Below are 23,597 nucleotides of genomic sequence, written 5' to 3' on the forward strand. Positions count from 1 at the left end.
AAAACACCCGAATATTTACCCAGAAATCACACGATAAGTTCAGCGTCACTTCAAACTTCCTGACATCGAAATCACGCTGCACAATATTAGCCTGAAAATGCAGACATTCCTTTGCCTTAGCGGAAGAAGAAAGAAAGATCTTGAATTTATATCGCGCCTTTCACCAGCTCAGGACGTCCCAAAGCGCTTTACAGCCAATGAAGAACTTTTTGAAGTGTAGTCACTGTTGTAATGTAGGACACGTGGCAGCCAATTTGCGCACAGAAAGATCCCACAAACAACAATGTGATAATGACCAGATAATCTGTTTTTAATGATGTTGGTTGAGAGATAAATATTGGCCCAGGGCACCCTGGAGAACTCCCCTGCTCTTCTTCGAAATAGTGGCCGTGGGATCTTTTACATCCACCCGAGAGGGCAGACGGGGCCTCGGTTTAAAGTCTCATCCGAAAAGCGGCACCTCCGACAGTGCAGCACTCCCTCAGTACTGACCCTCCAACAGTGCAGCACTCCCTCAGTACTGACCCTCCGACAGTGCAGCACTCCCTCAGTACTGACCCACTGGACCACGGTCGACACTAAGCAAGGCATTATGGTCTTTATGGTGGGATGAGTTAACATCTCCATTGCATTAGTGAGTAAAGGAATGTGTTTGATATTCACACACTAATATTGTGCAGTGTCATTTCCAGATTTATAGCAGAGACCTTATTGTCCTCCCCAGCCCATGAAGTACGTTCCCCTTGATGTTGGTGGTGGTTCATACATTTGCAAATTAGTCAGTCAAACAATGCAGTTTGCACCAGGCAAACAGACTGGGAAATGGAAAGTAAATATAGTTATTTATCTCAAGTCGTAAACCTTACATCCTGACACAGAATGAAAGCAAACTATCGTATCTGACTGAAAAATTAGGATCAGGCCACTGTGCTTTGCAATCTGTACTCAATTAAAAATCTTTTTTGTTGTGAGGTAACATTTTTGATTTATATGTATATGTACTTTGAGTATTACGTATTATGAAGACATAATGGTTCAGGTTTTGCTGGAGTGGGGCATCTCGCGACCTGCCCTGATAGATTTGTTCGTGAACATTTAGGTTTTAAATTGTTTTTACCATGTAACTTGCTGGGAGTGCGAGCCGATAACGGGGTATCTGGAACCTTAGTGAACGACTGGACCAACTGTCTATCTCCTCAACCAACGATATTAAAGGATTGAGAAAGAAACGGAGGAATAACAGAGAAGGAAATCGGGTGAATTAGAGTCAAATCAGGTACAGGAAGAGAAATAAAGAGAGGGAAAGAAAGATTGGATTAAGAGAGAGAGAGAAAAAGAGACAGAAAGGAAAAGTAAGAAAAAGAAATTTAAATTTAAAATTTGACATTTTTAAAATCTCCGATAACAATTCACCACCTGAAGGAATGAGATTCCACACTTTTAATTGTTCACTTTCTGGGCCGGAGAGGTTGATTGGCCGTCATTAAAATCATCACTTCGTTAAAAGGATACTTACACTGTTAATTACTAGACTTAACTTTCTGTGATGAGTTTAATGGGTAATTAATGAGCAAATGCACCAACTTCATGAAACTCCCGGGGAGGTTGAGGGCGCGATGCCGTTTTTCGCGAGGCTAACAGAGCGGCGCAAATCGTCCAGCAACTTGTGGCGATTCGTAATTCACGGGGAATCTCTTCCTCGCCGCAGTTGCTGGACGATTCACACATTAATAACAAAGAGCGTTGTTTAGATACCGTAATTTCTTCAGCAAAATCTGGCCTTCTACATTTAAGTAAACACTCACATGTCTCTTTTAGCTAAGTTTCAGAATTATCTTACACAGCCTTTGAGTTAGTTGCCTGAATGTCCACCACAATTTCAACTGGACTTGGTAGGATCTCACACCTGTGCTCTGATCAGTTGGCTGTGGGGCTACTCAGTTCTGTCCAGAGCCTGCTGCTTTTGATGTTTAGAAGGCAGTTGGCCCTGTCTATCTCTGTAACCTCCTCCAACCCTCCGAGATCTCTGCGTTCCTCCAATTCTGGCCTCTTGCGCATCCCCAATTTTCATCGCTCCACCATTGGCGGCCATGCCTTCAGCTGCCTGGGCCCTAAGCTCTGGAATTCCCTCCCTAAACCTCTCCGCCTCTCTCTCCTCCTTTAAGACTCTCCTGAAAACCTACCTCCTTGACCGGTCACCTGTCCTAATAGCTCCTTCTGCGATATCTACCAATGGCTGGTCACCTGTTTGGGGGAACAGGAAATGGGGCTTCACTGACGCCACTTAAAGGCAACCAGCACCTCTTAAAGGGGAGGAGTGGCTGGGAGAAAAGAAGAAAAGAAAGACTTGCATTTGTATAGCGCCTTTCACAACCTCGGGACGTCCCAAACCACTTTACAGCCAATGAAATACTTTTGAAGTGTAGTCACTGTTGTAATGTTGGAAACGCGGCAGCCAATTTGCGCACAGCAAGATCCCACAAACAGCAATGTGATAATGACCAGATAATCTGTTTTAGTGATGTTGATTGAGGGATAAATATTGACCAGGACACCGGGGAGAACTCCCCTGCACTTCTTTGAAATAGCACCCTGGGATCTTTTACATCCACCTGTGAGGGCAGACGAGTTAACATCTCATCCGAAAGACGGCACCTCTGACAGTGCAGCGCTCCCTCAGTACTACACTGGGAGCGTCTGTCTAGATTTTGTGCTCCAGTCTTTGGAGTGGGAGTTCAACCCTTGACCTTTGGACTCAAGAGGCAAGAGTGCTTCGCACTGAGCCAGAAGTCAATGCTCAGGAGGCCATACCCACAGCGGGTCTCCCTGATGGACCCTCCGCTCACGGCTTCCAGGTCAGCTCACAATGCTGCTGTGGAAGCTCAGAGGGGCTGCTATGTTTGCCCTGGGGTCCGGTGTTAACAGGGGCTTACAGAGCGTCACATCACCCCTGCACTCTGCCCTCGTGCTGTGTCGCGGGAGAGCTGAGGCGCAGTCTTGGGAGAGTGGCCTTGGCCCCATGGGAGAGGCACCTGCTGTCCTCCCTCTCAGGACGACGATATTCCTGCTCCCCCCAACACCCACTCCGCAAGTTCCCTTGTTAGTGCTATTTTTTTAAATGGTAAGCAACTATTAAATGTTGGTGTTCAGAAAGATTTGTACAAGAAACACAGAAAGTTAACATGCAAGTAAAAGAACCAAAGGTGACATGAGGAAAAACCTTTTTACACAGCGAGTGGTCGGGATCTGGAATGCTCTGCCCGAGGGGGTGGTGGAGGCAGATTCAATCATGGCCTTCAAAAGGGAACTGGATAAGTACTTGAAAGGAAAAAAATTGCAGGGCTACGGGGATAGGACGGGGGAGTGGGACTAGCTGGATTGCTCTTACATAGAGCCAGCACGGACTCGATGGGCCGAATGACCTCCTTCCGTGCTGTAACCTTTCTATGATTCTAGGTACAGTAAGCAATTAGGAAGATAAACGGCATGTTGGCTTTTATTGCAAGGAGGTTGGAGTACAAGAGTAAAGAAGTCTTACTACAATTGTACAGGGCTTTAGTGAGACCTCACCTGGAGTACTGTGTACAGTTTTGGTCTCCTTATCTAAGGAAGGATATACTTGTCTTAGAATCGGTGCAATGAAGGTTCACTAGATTGATTCCTGGGCTGAGAGGATTGTCCTATGAGGAGACATTGAGTAGAATGGGCCTATACTCTCTGGAGTTTGGAAGAATGAGAGGTGATCTCATTGAAACAAATAAGATTCTGAGGGGGCTTGACAGGGTAGATGCTGAGAGGTTGTTTCCCCTGGCTGGAGAGTCTAGAGATGGAGGGCACAGTCTCAGGATGAGGGGTCGGCCATTTAAGACTGAGATGAGGAGGAATTTCTTCACTCAGAGAGTTGTGAATCTTTGGAATTCTCTACCCCAGAGGGCTGTGGATGCTGAGTAGTTGAGTATATTCAAGATGTGGAGATGCCGGTGATGGACTGGGGTGGACAAATGTAAGGAATCTTACAACACCAGGTTATAGTCCAACAATTTTATTTTAAAATCACAAGCTTTCGGAGATTATCTCCTTCGTCACTACTCACCTGACGAAGGAGATAATCTCCGAAAGCTTGTGATTTTAAAATAAAATTGTTGGACTATAACCTGGTTGAGGATATTCAAGACTGAGATCGATAGATTTTTGGACTCTAAGGGAATCAAGGGATATGGGGATCGGGCGGGAAAATGGAGTTGAGGTCGAAGATCAGCCATGATCTGATTGAATGGCGGAGCAGGCTCGAGGGGCCGTATGGCCTACTCCTGCTCCTATTTCTTATGTTCTATGTTCTTATGTACACAGCCACTCCAGCATCTAGATCCCTTTCTGCAAAAAGGATCTAGAGGCACTGGAGAAGGTGCAAAACAGATTTACTGGGATGATACCAGAACTGAGAGATTATACCTATCGGGAAAGACTGAACAGGCTGGAGCTCTTTACTCTAGAAAAGAGAAGGCTGCTGTGGGCAGTGCAAAACTAGGGGCCATAAATGTAAGATAGCGACTAATAAATTCAAAGGGAATTTAGGAGAAATTTCTTTACCCAGAGAGTGGTGAGAATGTGGAACTCACTCCCACAAGGAGTAGTTGAGGCGAATAGTGTAGATACATTTAAGGGGAAGCTGGATAAACACATGAGGGAGAAAGGAATAGAAGGATATGGTGATAGGGTGAGATGAAGAGGGGAGGGAGGAGGCTTGTGTGGAGCTTAAACACCGGCATGGACCAGTTGGGCCGAATGGCCTGTTTCTGTGCTGTAAATTCTATGTAGTTCTCTGTAGTTCTATCACACGGACTGCAGCGGTTCAAGAAGGCGGCTCACCACCACCTTCTCAAGGGCAATTAGGGATGGGCAATAAATGCCGGCCTCGCCAGCGACGCCCACATCCCATGAACGAATAAAAAAAAAACACAGCTCAATGTTGGTGAGAAGCAGGTGCTGAAAGTTCTGTTAAATAAGTGGCTTAATCATCTGCAGTGTTCTGTGTGCTCGTAGAGGAACAAGCAATAGAGATAACAAAATATTTGATAAATTAAACCCCCCCCAACCCTCCTCCTCTTGTGTTATAATCTCGTGATGGGTGTTCATTTTGTCTGATCCCAAATTTCAGGAAAGTTAACGACAGCCCTGAATTCTGACAAAACCTGAAGGAAGATATTCCACTAAAAAGCTGTGAAAACTGCCCTTGAGATCAGAGGATTGTCATGTTATGTGATTGTTGTAAATTTATTGGTATTTATGCTAGTTACTTCCCGGCTTCTGGTAACCATGGTAACGCAAGTGAATTTCCTTTGTTAGACAACACTCAGAATTGGTCTGTGTGAGCAAAATGGATTTTTGTCTATGATAATCTCTGAATTTGTATTTTGTATTACTAGAAACAGCATATAAAGGGTTAAAGCATGCTCGCAACCTCAACGTCCTGTTTGACCCTGAGCTGAGCTTCCGACCCCATCTCCTCTCCATCACCGAGCCCGCCTACTTCCACCTCCGTAACGTCGCCCGTCTCCACCCCTGCCTCAGCTCATCTGCTGCTGAAACCCTCGTCCGTGCCTTTGTTACCTCCAGACTCGACTATTCCAATGCTCTCCTGCCCGGCCTCCCATCTTCCACCCTCTGTAAACTTGAGCTCATCCATAACTCTGCTGCCCCGTATCCTAACTCGCACCGAGCCCCATTCACCCATCACCCCCGGAGAGGGCGCAGAGGAGATTTACTGGAATGGTCCCAGGGATGAGGGACTTCAGTTACTTGGAGAGACTGGAGAAGCTGAGATTGTTCTCCTTAGAACAGAGAAGGTTATGGGGAGATTTAATCGAGGTGTTCAAAATCATGAAGGGTTTTGATAGAGTAAATAAGGAGAAACTGTTTCCAGTGGTGGGAGGGTCGGTAACCAGAGGACACAGATTTAAGGTAATTGGCAAAAGAACCAGGGGGGAGATGAGGAGAGTTTTGTTACACAGCGAGTTGTGATGATCTGGAATGCGCTGCCTGAAAGGGCGGTGGAAGCAGATTCAATAATAACTTTCAAAAGCGAATTGGATAAATACTTGAAGGGAAAAAATTGGCAGGGCTATGGGGAAAGAGCAGGGTAGTGGGACTAATTGGATAGCTCTTTCAAAGAACCAGCACAGGCATGATGGGCAGAATGGCCTCCAGGGTTGTATGATTCTCTGAACACAATCGATGCAGAATCCCTCAGCCACCTTTACTGAGCCAGATGTTTAATGCAGCCTAAAGCCCAGAGCTGCTCAAAGGAATCACAAACACCAATATCCCCTGAAACCATGTCCAGTTTCTGATGTGCGATTTTATTTTTTGGGCTGGGGCTGGGCTTGTCTCCATGGCTCTTTTGGCAGGTCCGTCAGCAATGTTCAGGGTTAGCTCCTGAAGAAGTCTCAACACCCAAATTTTTGAGAGCCGTTTTGCCTTTCAGTCTCACCCTCTTCAGCTGTGTGTATCCTTGAGGCGCGATGAGACAACAGCAACGAATGACTGTGTCCTGTGGGACTATCCGATCCGGTCAATTGTGTTTCCCTAGACAGTTGTGCAAGAACGGACCCATCTCCATCACTGAGGGAATCTTTAATGGGCCCCCTCACCATCATTGAAAGGGTCCCAGCCAAGGGGAGTGTGTAAAGAAAAGGAAATATTCCTTGTGAGAGAGAGAAAACTGTGATTCACTGTTTTATAACATTTACTGTTCATTCAACTACCTTATCTCAATAAAAATACTTGGTTAGAAGCCCGAGTCTGGGTTTGGTACCAGGTCAGTCCACTTATTGAAGGGAGGAGGATCATGCAGAGGTAGCAGAGAGTGAGGGGTCCCCGTTACAATGCTAGGCTCACACGATCGCTCGCCTTCAGAGGCAGAGAAAGGTACTTTCCAAATTGTAGGGGACGTGAATCCTGTTCAGGGGGGAGTGGCCACGACACAGAAAACAAGAAGAAACCTGGCGTGAGAAAACCAAAATTGCGACGGCCTGTGTCACCGGTACTCAGTGGGGCCGATTTTAAGTTTGGTGTAAGGGCCATCATTGAGTGACCCTCCCTCCCGCCTGTTGTAATTTCTATAAACGGTGCCCCGACACAGCTCACTGATCGGGGAGGACGGTGTCGTGACTGTCAGAGCCTGGGGGAGGGGGAGGTAGTGATCCTGTGGGGGGAGTGCAGGGCTGGAGTATTTCTGTGGGTCCAGGATGCCTTTTCTGCTGCTCCTCGCTCCACAAAAATAAAAGTTAAAGATGTTTTAGGCCCAGTTTTTGAGCAGCCTCGAGCTGTCCCTTTAAGGGCGGCTGGTTAAGCTCCTTAATGCTCATTGGTACCTCAGAATTGTAATCGGGGTCCTGTGTAAGGCATAAGACCTCAATTTGCATATTACAAGCGGCCTCCCACTTAAAACACGACAAGCGCACACAGGAACACACACACATACACACACACAGGAACACACACACATACACACACACAGGAACACACACACACAGGAACACACACACATACACACAGACAGGAACACACACACATACACACACACAGGAACACACACACATACACACACACAGGAACACACACACACAGGAACACACACATACACACAGACAGGAACACACATACATACACACACACAGGAACACACACACACAGGAACACACACACATACACACACACAGGAACACACACACATACACACACAGGAACACACACACATACATACACACAGGAACACACACACATACACACAGACAAGAACACACACACATACACACACACAGGAACACACACACACAGGAACACACACACATACACACACACAGGAACACACACACATACACACAGACAAGAACACACACACATACACACACACAGGAACACACATACACAGGAACACACACACATACACACAGACAGGAACACACACACATACACACACACAGGAACACACACACACAGGAACACACACAGGAACACACACACACAGGAACACACACACATACACACACAGGAACACACACACATACACACACAGGAACACACACACATACATACACACAGCAACACACACACATACACACAGACAGGAACACACACACATACACACACAGGAACACACACACATACACACACACAGGAACACACACATACACACAGGCAGGAACACACACACATACACACACACAGGAACACACACACATACACACACACAGGAACACACACACACAGGAACACACACACATACACACACACAGGAACACACACACATACACACACAGGAACACACACACATACATACACACAGCAACACACACACATACACACAGACAGGAACACACACACAGGAACACACACATACACACACACAGGAACACACACACATACACACACACAGGAACACACACACATACACACAGACAAGAACACACACATACACACACACAGGAACACACACACATACACACAGACAGGAACACACACACATACACACACACATACAAACACACAGGAACACACACATACACACACACAGGAACACACACACAGGAACACACACACATACACAGACAGGAACACACACACATACACACACACAGGAACACACACACACAGGAACACACACACATACACACACACAGGAACACACACACATACACACACACAGGAACACACACATACACACACACAGGAACACACACACATACACACACACATACACACACATAGGAACACACACATACACACACACAGGAACACACACACAGGAACACACACACATACACACACACAGGAACACACACACAGGAACACACACATACACACACACAGGAACACACATACATACACACACATGCATACACACAGGAACACACATACATACACACACAGGAACACACACACATGCATACACACAGACACACACACACATAATTCTTTGAGGAAGTGACAAGGAGGATTGATGAGGGTAGTGCAGTGGATGTTGTCTACTTGAATTTTAGTAAGGCATTTGACAAGGTCCTACATGGCAGACTGGTCAGAAAGGTAAAAGCCCATGGGATACAGGGAAATGTGGCGAATTGGATCCAAAATTGGCTCAGTAACAGGAAACAAAGGGTAAAAGTCGATGGATGTCTTTGCGAATGGAAATCCATTTCCAGTGGTGTGCCACAGGGCTCAGTGTTGGGTCCCTTGCTGTTTGTGGTATATATTAATGATTTGGACTTGAATGTAGGGGGCATGATTGGCAAATTTGCAGACGACACAAAAATTGGCTGTGTAGTTGATGGTGAAGAGGATAGCTGTAGACTCCAAGAAGATATCAATGGGTTGGTGGAGTGGGTGGAAAAGTGGCAAATGGAGTTCAACCCGGAGAAGTGTGAGGTAATGCACTTCGGGAGGGCAAACAGTAAAAGGGAATACACAGTAAACGGGAATATATTGAGAGGGGTAGAGGAAGTGAGAGACCTTGGAGTGCATGTGCACAGGTCCCTGAAGGTGGCAGTACAGGTAGATAAGGTTGTGAAGAAGGCATACGGAATGCTCTCCGTTATTAGCCGAGGTATAGAATACAAAAGCAGGGATGTAATGATGGAACTGTATAAAACCCTGTAAGGCCACAGCTGGAGTATTGTGCGCAGTTCTGGTCACCACATTACAGGAAGGACATAATTGCTCTGGAGAGAGTGCAGAGAAGATTTACAAGAATGTTGCCAGGGCTTGAAAATTGCAGCTACGAGGAGAGATTGGATAGACTGGGGTTGTTTTCCTTGGAGCAGAGGAGGCTGAGGGGAGACTTGATTGAGGTGTACAAAATTATGAGGGGCCCAGATAGAGTAGACAGGAAGTACCTGTTTCCCCTCGCGGAGAGTTCAAGAACTAGAGGTCATAGGTTTAAGCTGATTGGCGGAAGGATTAGAGGGGACATGAGGAAAATTGTTTTTACCCAGAGGGTGGTGGGTGTATGGAATTCACTGCCCGAATTGGTGGTAGAGGCAGGGACCCTCAACTCTTCTAAAAAGTACCTGGACCTGCACCTAAAGTGCTGTAAGCTGCAGGGCTACGGACCGGGTGCTGGAAGGTGGGATTAGAATGGGCACCTGGTTGTTCTTCGAGCCGGCGCGGACACGATGGGCCGAATGGCCCCTTTCTGTGCTGTATCTTTTCTATGGTTCTATGATTCTACACACACATACATACACACACACACAAAAACACACAGGCAAACACACGCATACATACACGTGTGCACACACACATATACTCTCAGACACATACACACAGGCATACATACATACACACACACATACATACATACTCACAGGCATACACACAGACACACACGTACATACACATACATACACACACACACACACACAAACACACGCAGACACGCACGCGCAGACACACCACACACACACTAATTGTACTTTTCCCACCACCGCCCACTCGGGATCAGATAACTCGGTATATAACACGGGTTAAACCTCAGACCTCCTGGTCTGGATACCTTGGCCTGTCATTCACGGACCCTCAGAACCAGTCTGGGTGACTGAGGATCGCTCCTTAACCTGGGAAGTGATGAGGTAAATATTGAGGCAAAGTTTAGTCGCTAACTCAGAGCACCCAATGGGCATTGGGTTATGGCGCAGATTCCCAACACGTTCTGGCAGTGTACAAAACTCTGCCGCAGTCGCCAACTCTGGTTGGACGTATTCCTGGAGGTTTCATCACATGACCTCCTGTCTCCAACCAACCCACCCGGTCAAACAGCCCTTTTTCCCATCTCCAATATTTTTATATCTAATAAATGAAAGTGTTCAAAGAAGATGGGAAGAACGCACAATTTTGTTTAAAGCCCCTGTGATTTTTCTGCCACTTTTGCTCACAGCAGTGTCCTGGAAATTAATCTTTAATTGCTGGAGACTACAGGGCAGTCCTGGAGGGTTGGCAACCCCTGGTCTCTCAGCCCCGATATCTTTCGACTTCTGATGGTGCAAATCCCTTTTAAGGAGTGTTGGTGCTGGGACTGCCTCTCGAAAGAGTAGATACAACAGACTCTTCCTTATCGACAAAACAACGGTGATATTATTTCACAATGCCCATCTCAAATTAGTAGAATTGCAAAAATGAGAGCTATCGATGGGGGAAGCTGCATTGCCTGATGCGACAGATGATAAATGGAATGTTCAGCGAGGGCAATGTTTTATGCGGCACCAGTGTAGAAAACAGTCTCTACTCAACTAATGTAATGGCTTTTCTGGCAAGCCTGAGTAAGAACAATTAGGAGATTATGTGTCACCAGGAACTGAACTATCAGGAATATGGCCTGATTAAAAGCAATGAAGAAAGAAAAATGTCCAACCAAAAAAAAAATCCCAGAGTTCTGCCAATGCTGTTTTGTTCTTTTGCAACACAATCCCTTCTTTGAAATTTGCTAAATTTTTGTTCCTTTATTTATCTTTCTATTTACTTTAATTGAACGGATTCATAATGACTTCCTGCACAAGTTCAACAGAGGAATGATTAACAGTAATGTGTGCAAAACGGAACAACCTTTCTATGATTCTATGATTCTATATAAACGAGAGGGTAATGCAAAATACAAATGGAGCAAAATCGATAACAAAGGAATGAAAATGGGAGGAATTGGCTACAATCTAGTGGCATTTACAATAAGTGGCCAGGTGTCGATGTTTAAACTGCTGGGGTGGGTCGAGGATTGTTCTACCTACCTGGTTTACTAAAAGGAATTTGACAAAGTTCCACACAAAGGCTATTAGTTAAACTCCATGCAATGGGGATTCAGGGGAAACCCTGGGAATGGATAAGAAATTGGCCGAAGCCTAGAAAACAATGAGTACTTGCTGGAGGGGCTTTGTCAGGGCAGAGGGAAGTAAAGAGGGGTGCCCTAGGGCTCGGAGATGGGACTAGGGACACCAACCCTCCAGAATTGTCCTGGAGTCTCCAGGAATTGAAGATTAATCTCCAGGACATTGGTGGTAGCAAGAGCCCGGGAGAAACATCGGGGGCTTTCAAAAACATTGTGGTTTTTTTCAATTTTCTTTGAACACTTTTGTTTATTAATTATAAAAATATTGGCGATGGGCGGAAAAGGCCGTTTGACTGACAGTGAAGAATCATCCAATCAGGTAATGAAGAGTCTGCTCGCTTTCCAATTGGCCGTGGGGAGGTGGGGCATCACGAGGATGGATGTGTCGGGTGACCAATGGTGGGACTGTGGGGGTGGGGCATCACGAGGATGGATGTGTCGGGTGACCAATGGCGGGAATGTGGGGGTGGGGCATCACGAGGATGGATGTGTCGGGTGACCAATGGCGGGAATGTGGGGGTGGGGCATCACGAGGATGGATGTGTCGGGTGACCAATGGCGGGAATGTGGGGGTGGAGCAGTTGGAGGTTGGAAGTCATGTGATGAAATCTCCAGGAATACATTCAACCAGAGTTGGCAACCCCTAGTTGGAACCACTACTGTTTCTCATTTACATAAATAAATTGGATTCAGAAACTCAAATTGGTTAAATTTTCAGACAATACTAAACTAGGAGGGGCAGTGGATTCAGAGAAGGCAGCTCAGAAATTACAGAATGAGTTGGATAAAATATGTAATTGGGCAGAACAATGGCCGATGAAATCTAATTCAGACACATGTAAAGTACTGCACATAGGAGGACAAAGTAAGTTGGGCACATGCACCATTAATAGTGTTAAATAGCCAAGGGCAAAACAGAAAGAGAGCTAGCAGACTCAACACAGCAGACCAATACAGAGCAGCAGTCAACAAAGCCAATAGAATGATGAACTACAAATAGTCAGAACCATGGAATACAAGTCATTAGAAGTTGTGACTAAACTAAATCATGCTACACCTCGAAAATTGCATTCCACTCTGGTTCCTGAGACACAAGGGTGAGATTCAAGCACTGGTGGAAATGTACAAGACTGAGCCCCAGTGTCAAAGGGCAGAACTATGGAAAAAGTTTAGAGCAACCTGGGCTTTTCAGCCAGCAAAGGTGGCGACTGAGAGAGGACTTTAAGAGGTAAACGATAGTTACGGATTGGAAAAGGTAAATGCAGAATATTACTTTAAATTAAATTGAGGGGTTGTACAAGGGGGCACGGATTCAAGAGAGGGAACTGGCTTGTCATGAGCATAGCTTTCTTGGACTGGAACATGATGGTAAATCCCTAAAATGGATAAAGGATTCCTCCAAATGCCGTCCAATTGTAGTGTACAAAAGGTGCACTGTTTGAAATAGTCAGGGAGTCTATGGGAAGCAACATTCTTTAAAGCTGCTTCCATCATGTCATTTCCTGTGAGATCAATAGTTCCCATTAAATGAAGTGGTCTCTGAAACAATCGCATTTAATTTTAGTGAAATTGATGATTTAATTAATTTCATTAACCCAATGACTTTTAATTTTGATGGAATTAGAATCCAGCCCTTCAGTCATGTTTCTGTAGGATCTGAGTCACCGTCCCTTTTACTTTTTGTTTTCAATGCAGTTGAACTGCTGTAGCGAGAGGGTCTACAATCGATGGGCTCGAAGCAATGGATACCCAGCCCTTAAAGACCAGGTAAATCAGGCCTATTTGTGGTTAGATTTTGTATTCACTGGTTTGCCAGTGTGAATGTTATGGGCCTAGAGGTTTGGAAAGGGCTGTTTTTAGTGTTGTTGCCTCATTGAGACCAAGACCTATGAGTATTAGCAATCTGAGATATTTGCAAATGAATGGGAGCAGGGATCAGAACTTTGTCTGAGGCTCCGTGATACGTACCTGTGTGGGCAGCAATGACAAAAAGCTTGGATATCCCTCCTGTCACCAAGACCACCTACTTCCACCTCTGTAACATCTCCCATCTCCACCCCACCTCAGCCCATCTGCTGCTAAAAGCCTCATCCACGGCTTTGTTACCTCCAAACTTGACTATTCCAATGCTCTCCTGGCTCCACCCTCCGTAAACTTGAGCTCATCCAAAACTCTGCTGCCCGTATCCTAACTCGCACCATGTCCCGTTCACCCATCACCCCCTGTGCTCGCTGACCTACATTGGCTCCTGGTCTGGCAACGCCCCGATTTTAAAATTCTCATCCTCGTGTTCAAATCCCTCCATGACCTCGCCCCTAACTATCTCTGTAACCTCCTCCAGTCCTACAACCCTCCGAGATCTCTGCGTTCCTTCAATTCTGGCCTCTTGCACATCCCCCCTTTCCTTCGCCCCTCCCTTGATGGCCGTGCCTTCCTCTTTGATTAAAACCTATCTCTCTGACCAAGCTTTTGCCCCAGTTTTACCCCAGTTCCACTTGAAGCAGATTCTACAGACAGCCACAATCACAGCTCTGTTAGAATTTATTGGCTTGGTGAAGACTCTGGGTCTCATTTGGAAACCAAATCGTGCTCGAAGTGGGAAATTATCCAGTTTCCAAAGGAGATTATGAAAAGCTTATGAGGCAAGGACAGGAACACATGAACAATCCATTCAAATTGCTTTGTTAGACTCTTTGGAGTATTTCAATTTTAGTTTAGTATTAAGTTTAGCAAACACAATCCAGCAAATACAACTGGGGCACAGAAGAACTTTAACTGGAGGAAAAACATCCTTGGTTATGCAATGAAATCTTGCTCGAGGTGTGTGCCTGGAATAAACTATTCTTTCTAATTGATTCACATTCTTTCTTATACATAGAAGGGGTGACATTATATGGTTGGTTAACAATCCTCACAGAACTTTCTGTCCATTTAAGTGATGATGAATCTTACAATAAACCCAATAGGGAATTCAGGAGAAACGTCTTTACCCAGAGAGTGGTGAGAATGTGGAACTCACTCCCACAAGGAGTAGTTGAGGTGAATAGTGTAGATGCATTTAAGGGGAAGCTGGATAAACACATGAGGGAGAAAGGAATAGAAGGATATGCTGATAGGATGAGATGAAGTAGGGAGGGAGGAGGTTCGTGTGGAGCATAAACACTGACATGGACCAGTTGGGCCGAATGGCCTGTTTCTGTGCTGTACATTCTATGTAATTCTATGTAAGACATCGGATGAACTCAGTTGGAGTACTGTCTGCAGTTTTGGCTGATCCATTGTATGAAGAATGTAAAAGACTCCATGAGATTCACTAGAATAATACCAGGGGTAAGAGGACATGGTTCTGAGGAGAGAAATTGACAGCAATGGTTGAAGGATAGAAAGAGCAAATGAACGTTTCTCAGATTTGTGAGATAGAGCTATGGAATAATGGACCTCTGGAACAGGCTGCTACCTTGTATGGTGGACGCTGATTCACTTCAATCCTTCGAGCAAGAGCTGGACTTGTTTCTGTCTGGGGTAGAGCTCTCCTCTTACAAAAGGTAGGAAACGTAATGCATAGAATTATCAGGGCCAGTGTGATCTCCTGGTCTAGCTTCGATCACCTAGGGCAGTCAGAGAGGAATTTCCCAGAATTTTTATTCCCTAACTGGCCTGGGTTTTTATCTGTTTTTTTGCCTCTCCCAGGAGATCGCATGGTTTTGGGTGGGAGTGAGGAGTGTGTATATTGTGATACACAGGGTATCGCGATTGTGGGGGACAGGCTGGATGGACCAGAGGGTCTTTTCCTGTCTGCCGTTATTCGTATGTTCATTCTCCTTCCTCAGATCGTTGATACTCCATTAATTCTCAAGTGATGGTGAATCTGTACAAAGCATCAGTTAGGCCACAGTTGGAGAACTGTATGAGGATTTGGACATCCCAATATAGAAAGGATATCTGAGCCATGGAAAAGATGTAACTTAATTTCACTAGGATGATACCAGGGATGTGGAGATATAGTTATATTTTTGAAACTAAGGTTGCCTGGAAACTGCAAAGAGATCACTATAATTACATGCCAGCTTGGCTCTGTTGGTATCACTCTTGAGTCAGATTCAGGAAGTTCTGCAAAATTCCTCCCTGGGCCTAAAGGTAGTCCAGAATATCTACCTATTGTTACACCTTCGTTAGTCAACCCTGACCATCATTGCATCAGCAGAGAAACCATAGTATGGTACATAGGTACATAGGAACAGGAGGAGGCCATTCAGCCCCTCAAGCCTGTTCCACCATTCAATTAGATCATGACTAATCTGTATCTTAACTCCATCTACTGAAATAAATTGGATAGCCAGGTGGTGAAGGATGGAATACTAGAGCCTCATCTTCAGTTGCTTCCAAGCCTTTATTCACAGAGATTCACATTACCCAATCCACACCCTAGATAAGCTCTCATATAAATGGGTACAAAAGAATCCCTAATTGATATGCACCACCTGAATACGATTAACACTAATTGATATAAATCACATGGATACAATTAATATCTACCTGCCTTGGTTCCATAACCCTTAATACCCTTACCCAACAAAAATCGATCAATCTCAGGTTTGAAATTTTCAATTGACCCTCAGTCCCAACAGCTTTTTGGGGGAGAGAGTTCCAGATTTCCACTCCCCTTTGTGTGAAGAAGTGCTTCCTGACATCACCCCTGAACGGCCTAGCTCTAATTTTAAGGTTATGCCCCCTTGTTCTGGGCTCTCCCACCAGAGGAAATAGTTTCTCTCTATCGACCCTATCAACTCCTTTAATCATCTTAAAGCCTCGATTAGATCACCCCGTAATCTTCCGTATTCAAGGAAATACAAGCCTAGTCTATGCAACCTGTTTCTTTTGTTTCTTTACCTGTCCCATTCCCACCCTCCATACCTTGCACCATCATCCTTTTTGTCATTCAATCACTCCTGGCCTCCACCCTATCTCAGACCTTCCCTTTTGTTCTTTTCCTGCTGCCATTTCCCTGGCTCTGTACTTGCTTAAAAGCTATTCGTCTCCAACAATCTTCCAGTTCTGATGAAAGGTCATCAATCTGAAACGTTAACTCTGTGTCTCTCTCCACAAATGCTACCTTTTAACCCGGGTACCATTCTGGTGAATCTGCACTGCACCCCCTCCAAGGCCAATATATCCTTCCTGAGGTGCGGTGCCCAGAACTGAACCCAGTCTCCAGATGGGGTCTGACCAGCGCTTTATATAAACTGGAACATAACCTCAGATTCCAGCCCCCTTGAGATAAAGGCCAATGTTCCACTAGGCTTTTAAATTATTTTTGTATCTGTCCACTGGTTTTTGGTGATTTCTGTACTTGGGACCCTAAATCTCTCTGCTCCTCCACAGTTCCTGCTTCTCGTATGAAATCACAGAATTATAGAAATTTCAGCACAGTGGCGGGCCATTTCCCCCACTCTGTCATATTAGAGCTGTCTTTCGCCCAAAAGCCAGACTCGACCCCAATTCTCTTAAATGACATTTTATCTAATGCTTTTTGAAAGCCTAAAAACACTACCAGTTGGATTTCCTTTGTCGATGAGCTGTGTCGATCAGAGGGGTGATGTTCTGAGTTTGTGCTCCGGATGCAAAGCCTCACCTGCTGACACCACTCGTTGAGAAATTGCTGCTGATGCTTTTCTGTTCAAAGGTGGAAAGTTGAGCGACGACACCCCCTCAATTTCCCCAATATGTGCAGAGGGGTTGCCAACCCTCCAGGATTGTCCTGGAGTTTCCGGGAATTCAAGATTAATCTCCTGGACACTGCTGGGAACAAAAACCCAGGAGAAAAATCATAGGGGGCATTAAAAAAATGTGCATTTTTACATTTTTCTTTGAACGCTTTTTAAAATTAAATTATTGGAGATTGGGGCAATAACCGGGCCGGACGGTTGGAGGCTGGAGGTCATGTGATGAAACCTCCACGAATAAGTCCAACCAGAATCGGCAACTCAATATGTGCATCGCCCCCTCCCTGACATGAAGTGCAGACCCAGGAAATTACTCCCATTATCTGTGCAGAAGTTTCAAAGGTTAGGTCTCCGTGGAGTAGAGAGTGGGAACAGTATCTGGTCAAAAGGGAACGTCTGGTCAGGAGCGAGGACCATGTGATTGTCGCTGTAGAGCTCGAGTACCCTTCCATCACCTCCCTCTGTGTAACGGTCTAATGCAATAACCAATCGCTATTATTATTAATATTCCCCCCGGGTTTCTAACCTTATCTGAACAGGTACAACACGAGGAAAATTCAGACCAGTAACACATCAGGTTGGTATTCTAATTGGAGTTTTTCTCAACATCCATTATATTAGTTTTTTATTGACAAAGGGTTCGGAAAATCCTTAAAAAATTAATTTTGTTGGCAGCTACTTGTCTGAACTCACTGTTTCCATGGAAACACTGTGCATTCTCTTGTGTTGAGCTGGCAGTTGAATGCGATGTACTTGCTGTCAGATTTACATCGTATGGTTGGGCCGATTTATCCCTGCCCTGCTCCCAATCGGCATCTGAGAAAACAAAATGCAATGCAGAGGGATCATGGACGCTAACCCCTTTCCTGTATCTTGCTCCTGCACCCTGAACCGTAACTTTGCCTTTTCTGGTATCTGCATCTAAACCTGAAGAAGGTGCGGCCACGTAAATGACGTGACTCTGCACACAGATTCCCTCCACTAAGACCAGATCAGGGGCTCCGGCAATTTGCGGAGCAAATATAGTGCGATGTGGACAATGAGGAAACTAGGCGAAGGTCTATTGTGCAGTGCAAGGTGTCGGAGAGAAGGTGGAATCAATCAGTGAGTCATGGTTAAGCGGATGTCAACCTCAGGTTTAAAGATTAGTAGATTGTGGGAGGAGGGGAAGACTGAGGGTTTGGGGAATGGATGGGGTGGAGGAGGAGGTGCTGCATATGTAAATAAAATGCTTTTCATGCGTAGCATGTGTCTGGAATACAAAACTCAGCAACGATTCATTGCATCTGGAGAAGGTTGTCAGTGGGCCTATTGATTCCGCTCTCTGTTTTGAAAAATTAAGCAACAGCAGGTTGGTCTCGACGGGACAGCTTGTCATTGATCCAATCAACAGGCCAGTCGTCAAACTCTTGTAACAAGACAATGATGGTTTATATGAGGTGTTGAAGAATCATGAAAACTAATCACCAACCTATCAGCAGATTTTGTCCGTCGCAGGCATTATCAGTTCTGTGTACACGTTGGGTTTGCTGATGAAAAGCATTTTATTTACATATGCAGCACTTCCCATTGTAATTTGTCCATTCCCCAAACCCTCAGTCTTCCCCTCCTCCTATAATCTAGTGATCTTTAAACCCAGGTTGACATCGCTTGACCATGATTTACTGATTGATTTAATCTTCTCTCCGACACCTTACGCTGCACTACAGACCTTTGCCTGGTTTCCTCAATTGACAGCATCAGTGATGTGCATTTCTGTTCTTGCTGACAAAGGAACTGACGACCTGGGCTTCATGGGAATGGCCTAACTGGGAGACTTAAGAGAACTCCCTGTGGAAGCAACATCACATTGCACCACGAAATCTGCCACATGTAATAGCTGGATGCTCTCATCTTCTCTCACATATAAAATTCAGTGCCAATTTCAACTCTCAATAAAAGAACAATTATCAGTAAAACAAGAAAACTTCTCATGCCTCAATGAAAGATTTATCATTTTTAATTTAAGCAATGTAAAACTTTTAACAAAATTACAGTCATTTAGAAAAGCATTTGAAAGTTTAATATTTAGGTGCAAGCTCCCTCCATTGAATTACACAGAATGTACAGCACAGAAACAGGCCATTCGGCCCAACTGGTCCATGCTGGTGTTTATGCTCCACACGAGCCTCCTCCCTCCCTACTTCATCTCACCCTATCAGCATATCCTTCTATTCCTTTCTCCCTCATGTGTTTATCGAGCTTCCCCTTAAATGCCTCTATACTATTCACCTCAACTACTCCTTGTGGGAGCGAGTTCCACATTCTCACCACTCTCTGGGTAAAGAAGTTTCTCCTGAATTCCCTATTGGATTTATTAGTGACTATCTTATATTTATGACCTCTAGTTTTGGATTCCTCAAAAGTGGAAATATCTTCTCTACATCTACCCTATCAAAACCTTTCATAATTTTAAAGACCTCTATCAGGTCACCCCTCAGTCTTCTCTATTCTAGAGAAATGAGCCCCAGCTGTTCAGTCTTATATCCTCTCAGTTCTGGTATCATCCTTGTAAATCTTTTTTACATTTTCTCCAGTGCCTCTTTCCTTTTTATAATATGGTGACCAGAACTGTGCACAATACTCCAAGTGTGGTCTAACCAAGGTTCTATATAAGTTTAACATAACTTCTCTGCTTTTCAATTCTATCCCTCTAGAAATGAACCCCAGTGCTTGATTTGCCTTTTTGTGGCCTTATTAACCTGTGTCGCTACCTTTAGTGATTTGTGTATCTGTTCCCCCAGATCCCTCTGCTCCTCTATCCCATTTAGACTCTTATTATCCAAGCAGTGTGTGGCCTCCTTATTCTTCCCACCAAAATGCACCACCTCACCCTCATCCATATTGAATAGATTTGTGGAATAGAGTCCAGAAATTCCCGCCCGTGTAGAAATGGTGCATGCTGGGCACGAGGGCTGGGGGATCCACCTCTCTCTGGCCAGGGTCTGTAATCCCAACAGGAGGCTAACTCTGTGCTTCTTCAAATCCTTGTGTTGGAAAACAGGTGCTGGAAGTGGGGCCCACACTGCCATTAGGAAAATGGCAAATCAAGAAAGGAGATGCTTCTTTAACAGACCTCCCCCTCCCCACTCCACCTCCCCCCTCCCCACTCCCCCTCCCCTCCCCTCCAAGGTGATTGGCAAAATAACCAAAGGCGACATGAGGGAAAAACTTTTTTACGCAGCGAGTTGTTCTGAACTGGAATGCGCTGCCTGAAAGGGCGGTGGAAGCAGATTCAAACATGGCTTTTAAAAAGGAATTGGATAAATACTCGAAGGGAAAAAATCTGCAGGGTTACGGGAAAAGATGGGGGGGAGTGGGACTAACTGGATTGCTCTCACACTGAGCCTGCATGGGCTCAGTGGGCCGAATGGCCTCCCACTGTGCTGTAACCATTCTATGATTCTAAATGATTGTGTCCCTGGATGTTGGGATGGGATCTTGGTCAGGGTAGACTGGACTAGGCCTGGTCACTTCAGGCAGTGCAGCTACTGGACCAGAGTTCTTACCCTCAGGTATCGATATCTGAAATTCTAGCTCCTTTGATTATCTTAAAAAAAACCACCCTGGTCGATATTTGCCCCGGACTCAGGTCACAACGGATCAATTATCAATTCCAATGCTTTCCATCTCTGAGAGACACCTGAGACATACCTCACTGTCGTGCTGAGTACTGAAGCCCTTGAATGAACTTCTCACTTGTTCTCCTTCACTCTCTGCATTGCCTGTTCCTGGGGCAGATACCTGAAGTGACAATTCAACCACCAATGTTAGCGAGGTCTGTGCTCTAAGAGACTTGAGCACATAATCCAGGCCGACACTCCCAGTGCCAGTACTGAGGGAGTGCTGCACTGTCGGAGGTGCCGTCTTTCGGATGAGACGTGAAACTGAGTCTGCCCCCTCAGGTGGACTTAAAAAATCCCCCAGCTGCTATTTTGAAGAAGAGCAGGGGAATTCCCTCCAGTGCCCTGGGCCAATATTTATCCCTTAACCAACATCACTAAAAAACAGATTAGTTGGTTATTATCACATTGCTGATTGTGGGATCCTGCTGTGCGCAAATGGGCTGCTGTGTTTCCATTATTACAACAGTGACTACACTCCAAAAGTACTTCATTGGCTGTAAAGCACTTTGGGATATTCTGAGGTTGTCAAAGAACCTGTTAAAGAGGAGAAGGTTCCTGTGGCCGGGAATGTAGTGGGAGAAAGGGCGGGAGGGAGACCCCAGGGTTACAGACCCTCCCACCGGCCGTGCACCGATCGGAGATCCTCACCCCAAGCACCAGCCCACAACCCCCACTCCTCCCCCACCACCCCAACCCCCACACCCCCCAACCCCCCCATACCACCCCAACCCCCACACTCCCCAATGGGGGGATGGGGGGATGGGGGAGGAGAGTGGGGGGATGTGGCACAACCCCCCCACTCCTCCCCCAACCCCGCAACCCCCCACCCCCCCATCCCACACCCCACACTCCCCCCATCCCCCCCACCTCCCCATCCCCCCCACACTCCCCCCATCCCCCCACCTCCCCACCCCCCCACACCCCCACACTCCCCCCACACTCCCCCCCATCCCCCCCACACACCTCCCCATCCCCCCACACTCCCCCCATCCCCCCCACACTCCTCCCCATCCCCCCACACTCCACCCATCCCCCACACTCGCCCCCATCCCCCCCACACTCCTCCCCATCCCCCCCACACTCCTCCCCATCCCCCCCACACTCCTCCCCATCCCCCACACTCCTCCCCATCCCCCCCACACTCCTCCCCATCCCCCCCACCACTCCTCCCCATCCCCCACACTCCTCCCCATCCCCCCCACACTCCTCCCCATCCCCCCCACACTCCCCCCATCCCCCACACTCCTCCCCATCCCCCCCACACTCCTCCCCATCCCCCCCACACTCCTCCCCATCCCCCCCACACTCCTCCCCATCCCCCACACTCCTCCCCATCCCCCCCACACTCCTCCCCATCCCCCACACTCCTCCCCATCCCCCCCACACTCCTCCCCATCCCCCCCACACTCCCCCCATCCCCCCCACACTCCTCCCCATCCCCCACACTCCTCCCCATCCCCCCCACACTCCCCCCCATCCCCCCCACACTCCTCCCCATCCCCCCCACACTCCTCCCCATCCCCCCCACACTCCTCCCCATCCCCCACACTCCTCCCCATCCCCCCCACACTCCTCCCCATCCCCCACACTCCCCCCATCCCCCACACTCCCCCCCACACTCCTCCCCATCCCCCACACTCCTCCCCATCCCCCTCCTCCCCATCCCCCCCACACTCCCCCATCCCCCTCCTCCCCATCCCCCTCCTCCCCATCCCCACCACACTCCCCCCATCCCCCCCACACTCCCCCCATCCCCCCCACACTCCCCCCATCCCCCCCACACTCCCCCATCCCCCCCACACTCCTCCCCATCCCCCCACACTCCCCCCATCCCCCCACACTCCTCCCCATCCCCCCCACACTCCTCCCCATCCCCCCACACTCCCCCCATCCCCCCCACACTCCTCCCCATCCCCCACACTCCTCCCCATCCCCCCCACACTCCCCCCACCCCCCCACTCCTCCCCATCCCCCTCCTCCCCATCCCCCCCACACTCCCCCACCCCCCCCACACTCCTCCCCATCCCCCCCACACTCCCCCCATCCCCCCCACACTCCCCCACCCCCCCCCACACCTCCCCATCCCCCTCCTCCCCATCCCCACCACACTCCCCCATCCCCCCCACACTCCTCCCCATCCCCCCCACACTCCTCCCCATCCCCCACACTCCTCCCCATCCCCCCCCACACTCCCCCCACCCCCCCCACACTCTCCCCATCCCCCCCACACTCCTCCCCATCCCCCCACACTCCCCCCATCCCCCCCACACTCCCCCCATATCCCCCACACTCCTCCCCATCCCCCCACACTCCCCCCCATCCCCCCCACACTCCTCC

At 47.2% G+C, this 23,597-nt stretch overlaps 1 protein-coding gene across 4 annotated transcripts in view; it reads left to right on the forward strand.

Moving 5' to 3' along the window:
• The window catches only part of LOC137331133 (B-cell scaffold protein with ankyrin repeats-like), a 230,899-nt gene that overhangs the window by 152,428 nt on the left and 54,874 nt on the right, over positions 1-23,597 (forward strand). For 2 of the 4 annotated variants that reach the window (XM_067994740.1, XM_067994748.1), the window contains exon 9: positions 13,568-13,639. The exons of the other annotated variants lie outside the window; for them this stretch is intronic. In XM_067994740.1, the coding sequence (XP_067850841.1) occupies positions 13,568-13,639 (72 nt within the window). The remainder of the gene's footprint in view (positions 1-13,567; positions 13,640-23,597) is intronic. 4 annotated transcript variants of the gene reach the window in all.

The sequence above is a fragment of the Heptranchias perlo genome, chromosome 1 (assembly GCF_035084215.1).
Source record: "Heptranchias perlo isolate sHepPer1 chromosome 1, sHepPer1.hap1, whole genome shotgun sequence".
Lineage (NCBI taxonomy): Eukaryota > Metazoa > Chordata > Chondrichthyes > Hexanchiformes > Hexanchidae > Heptranchias > Heptranchias perlo.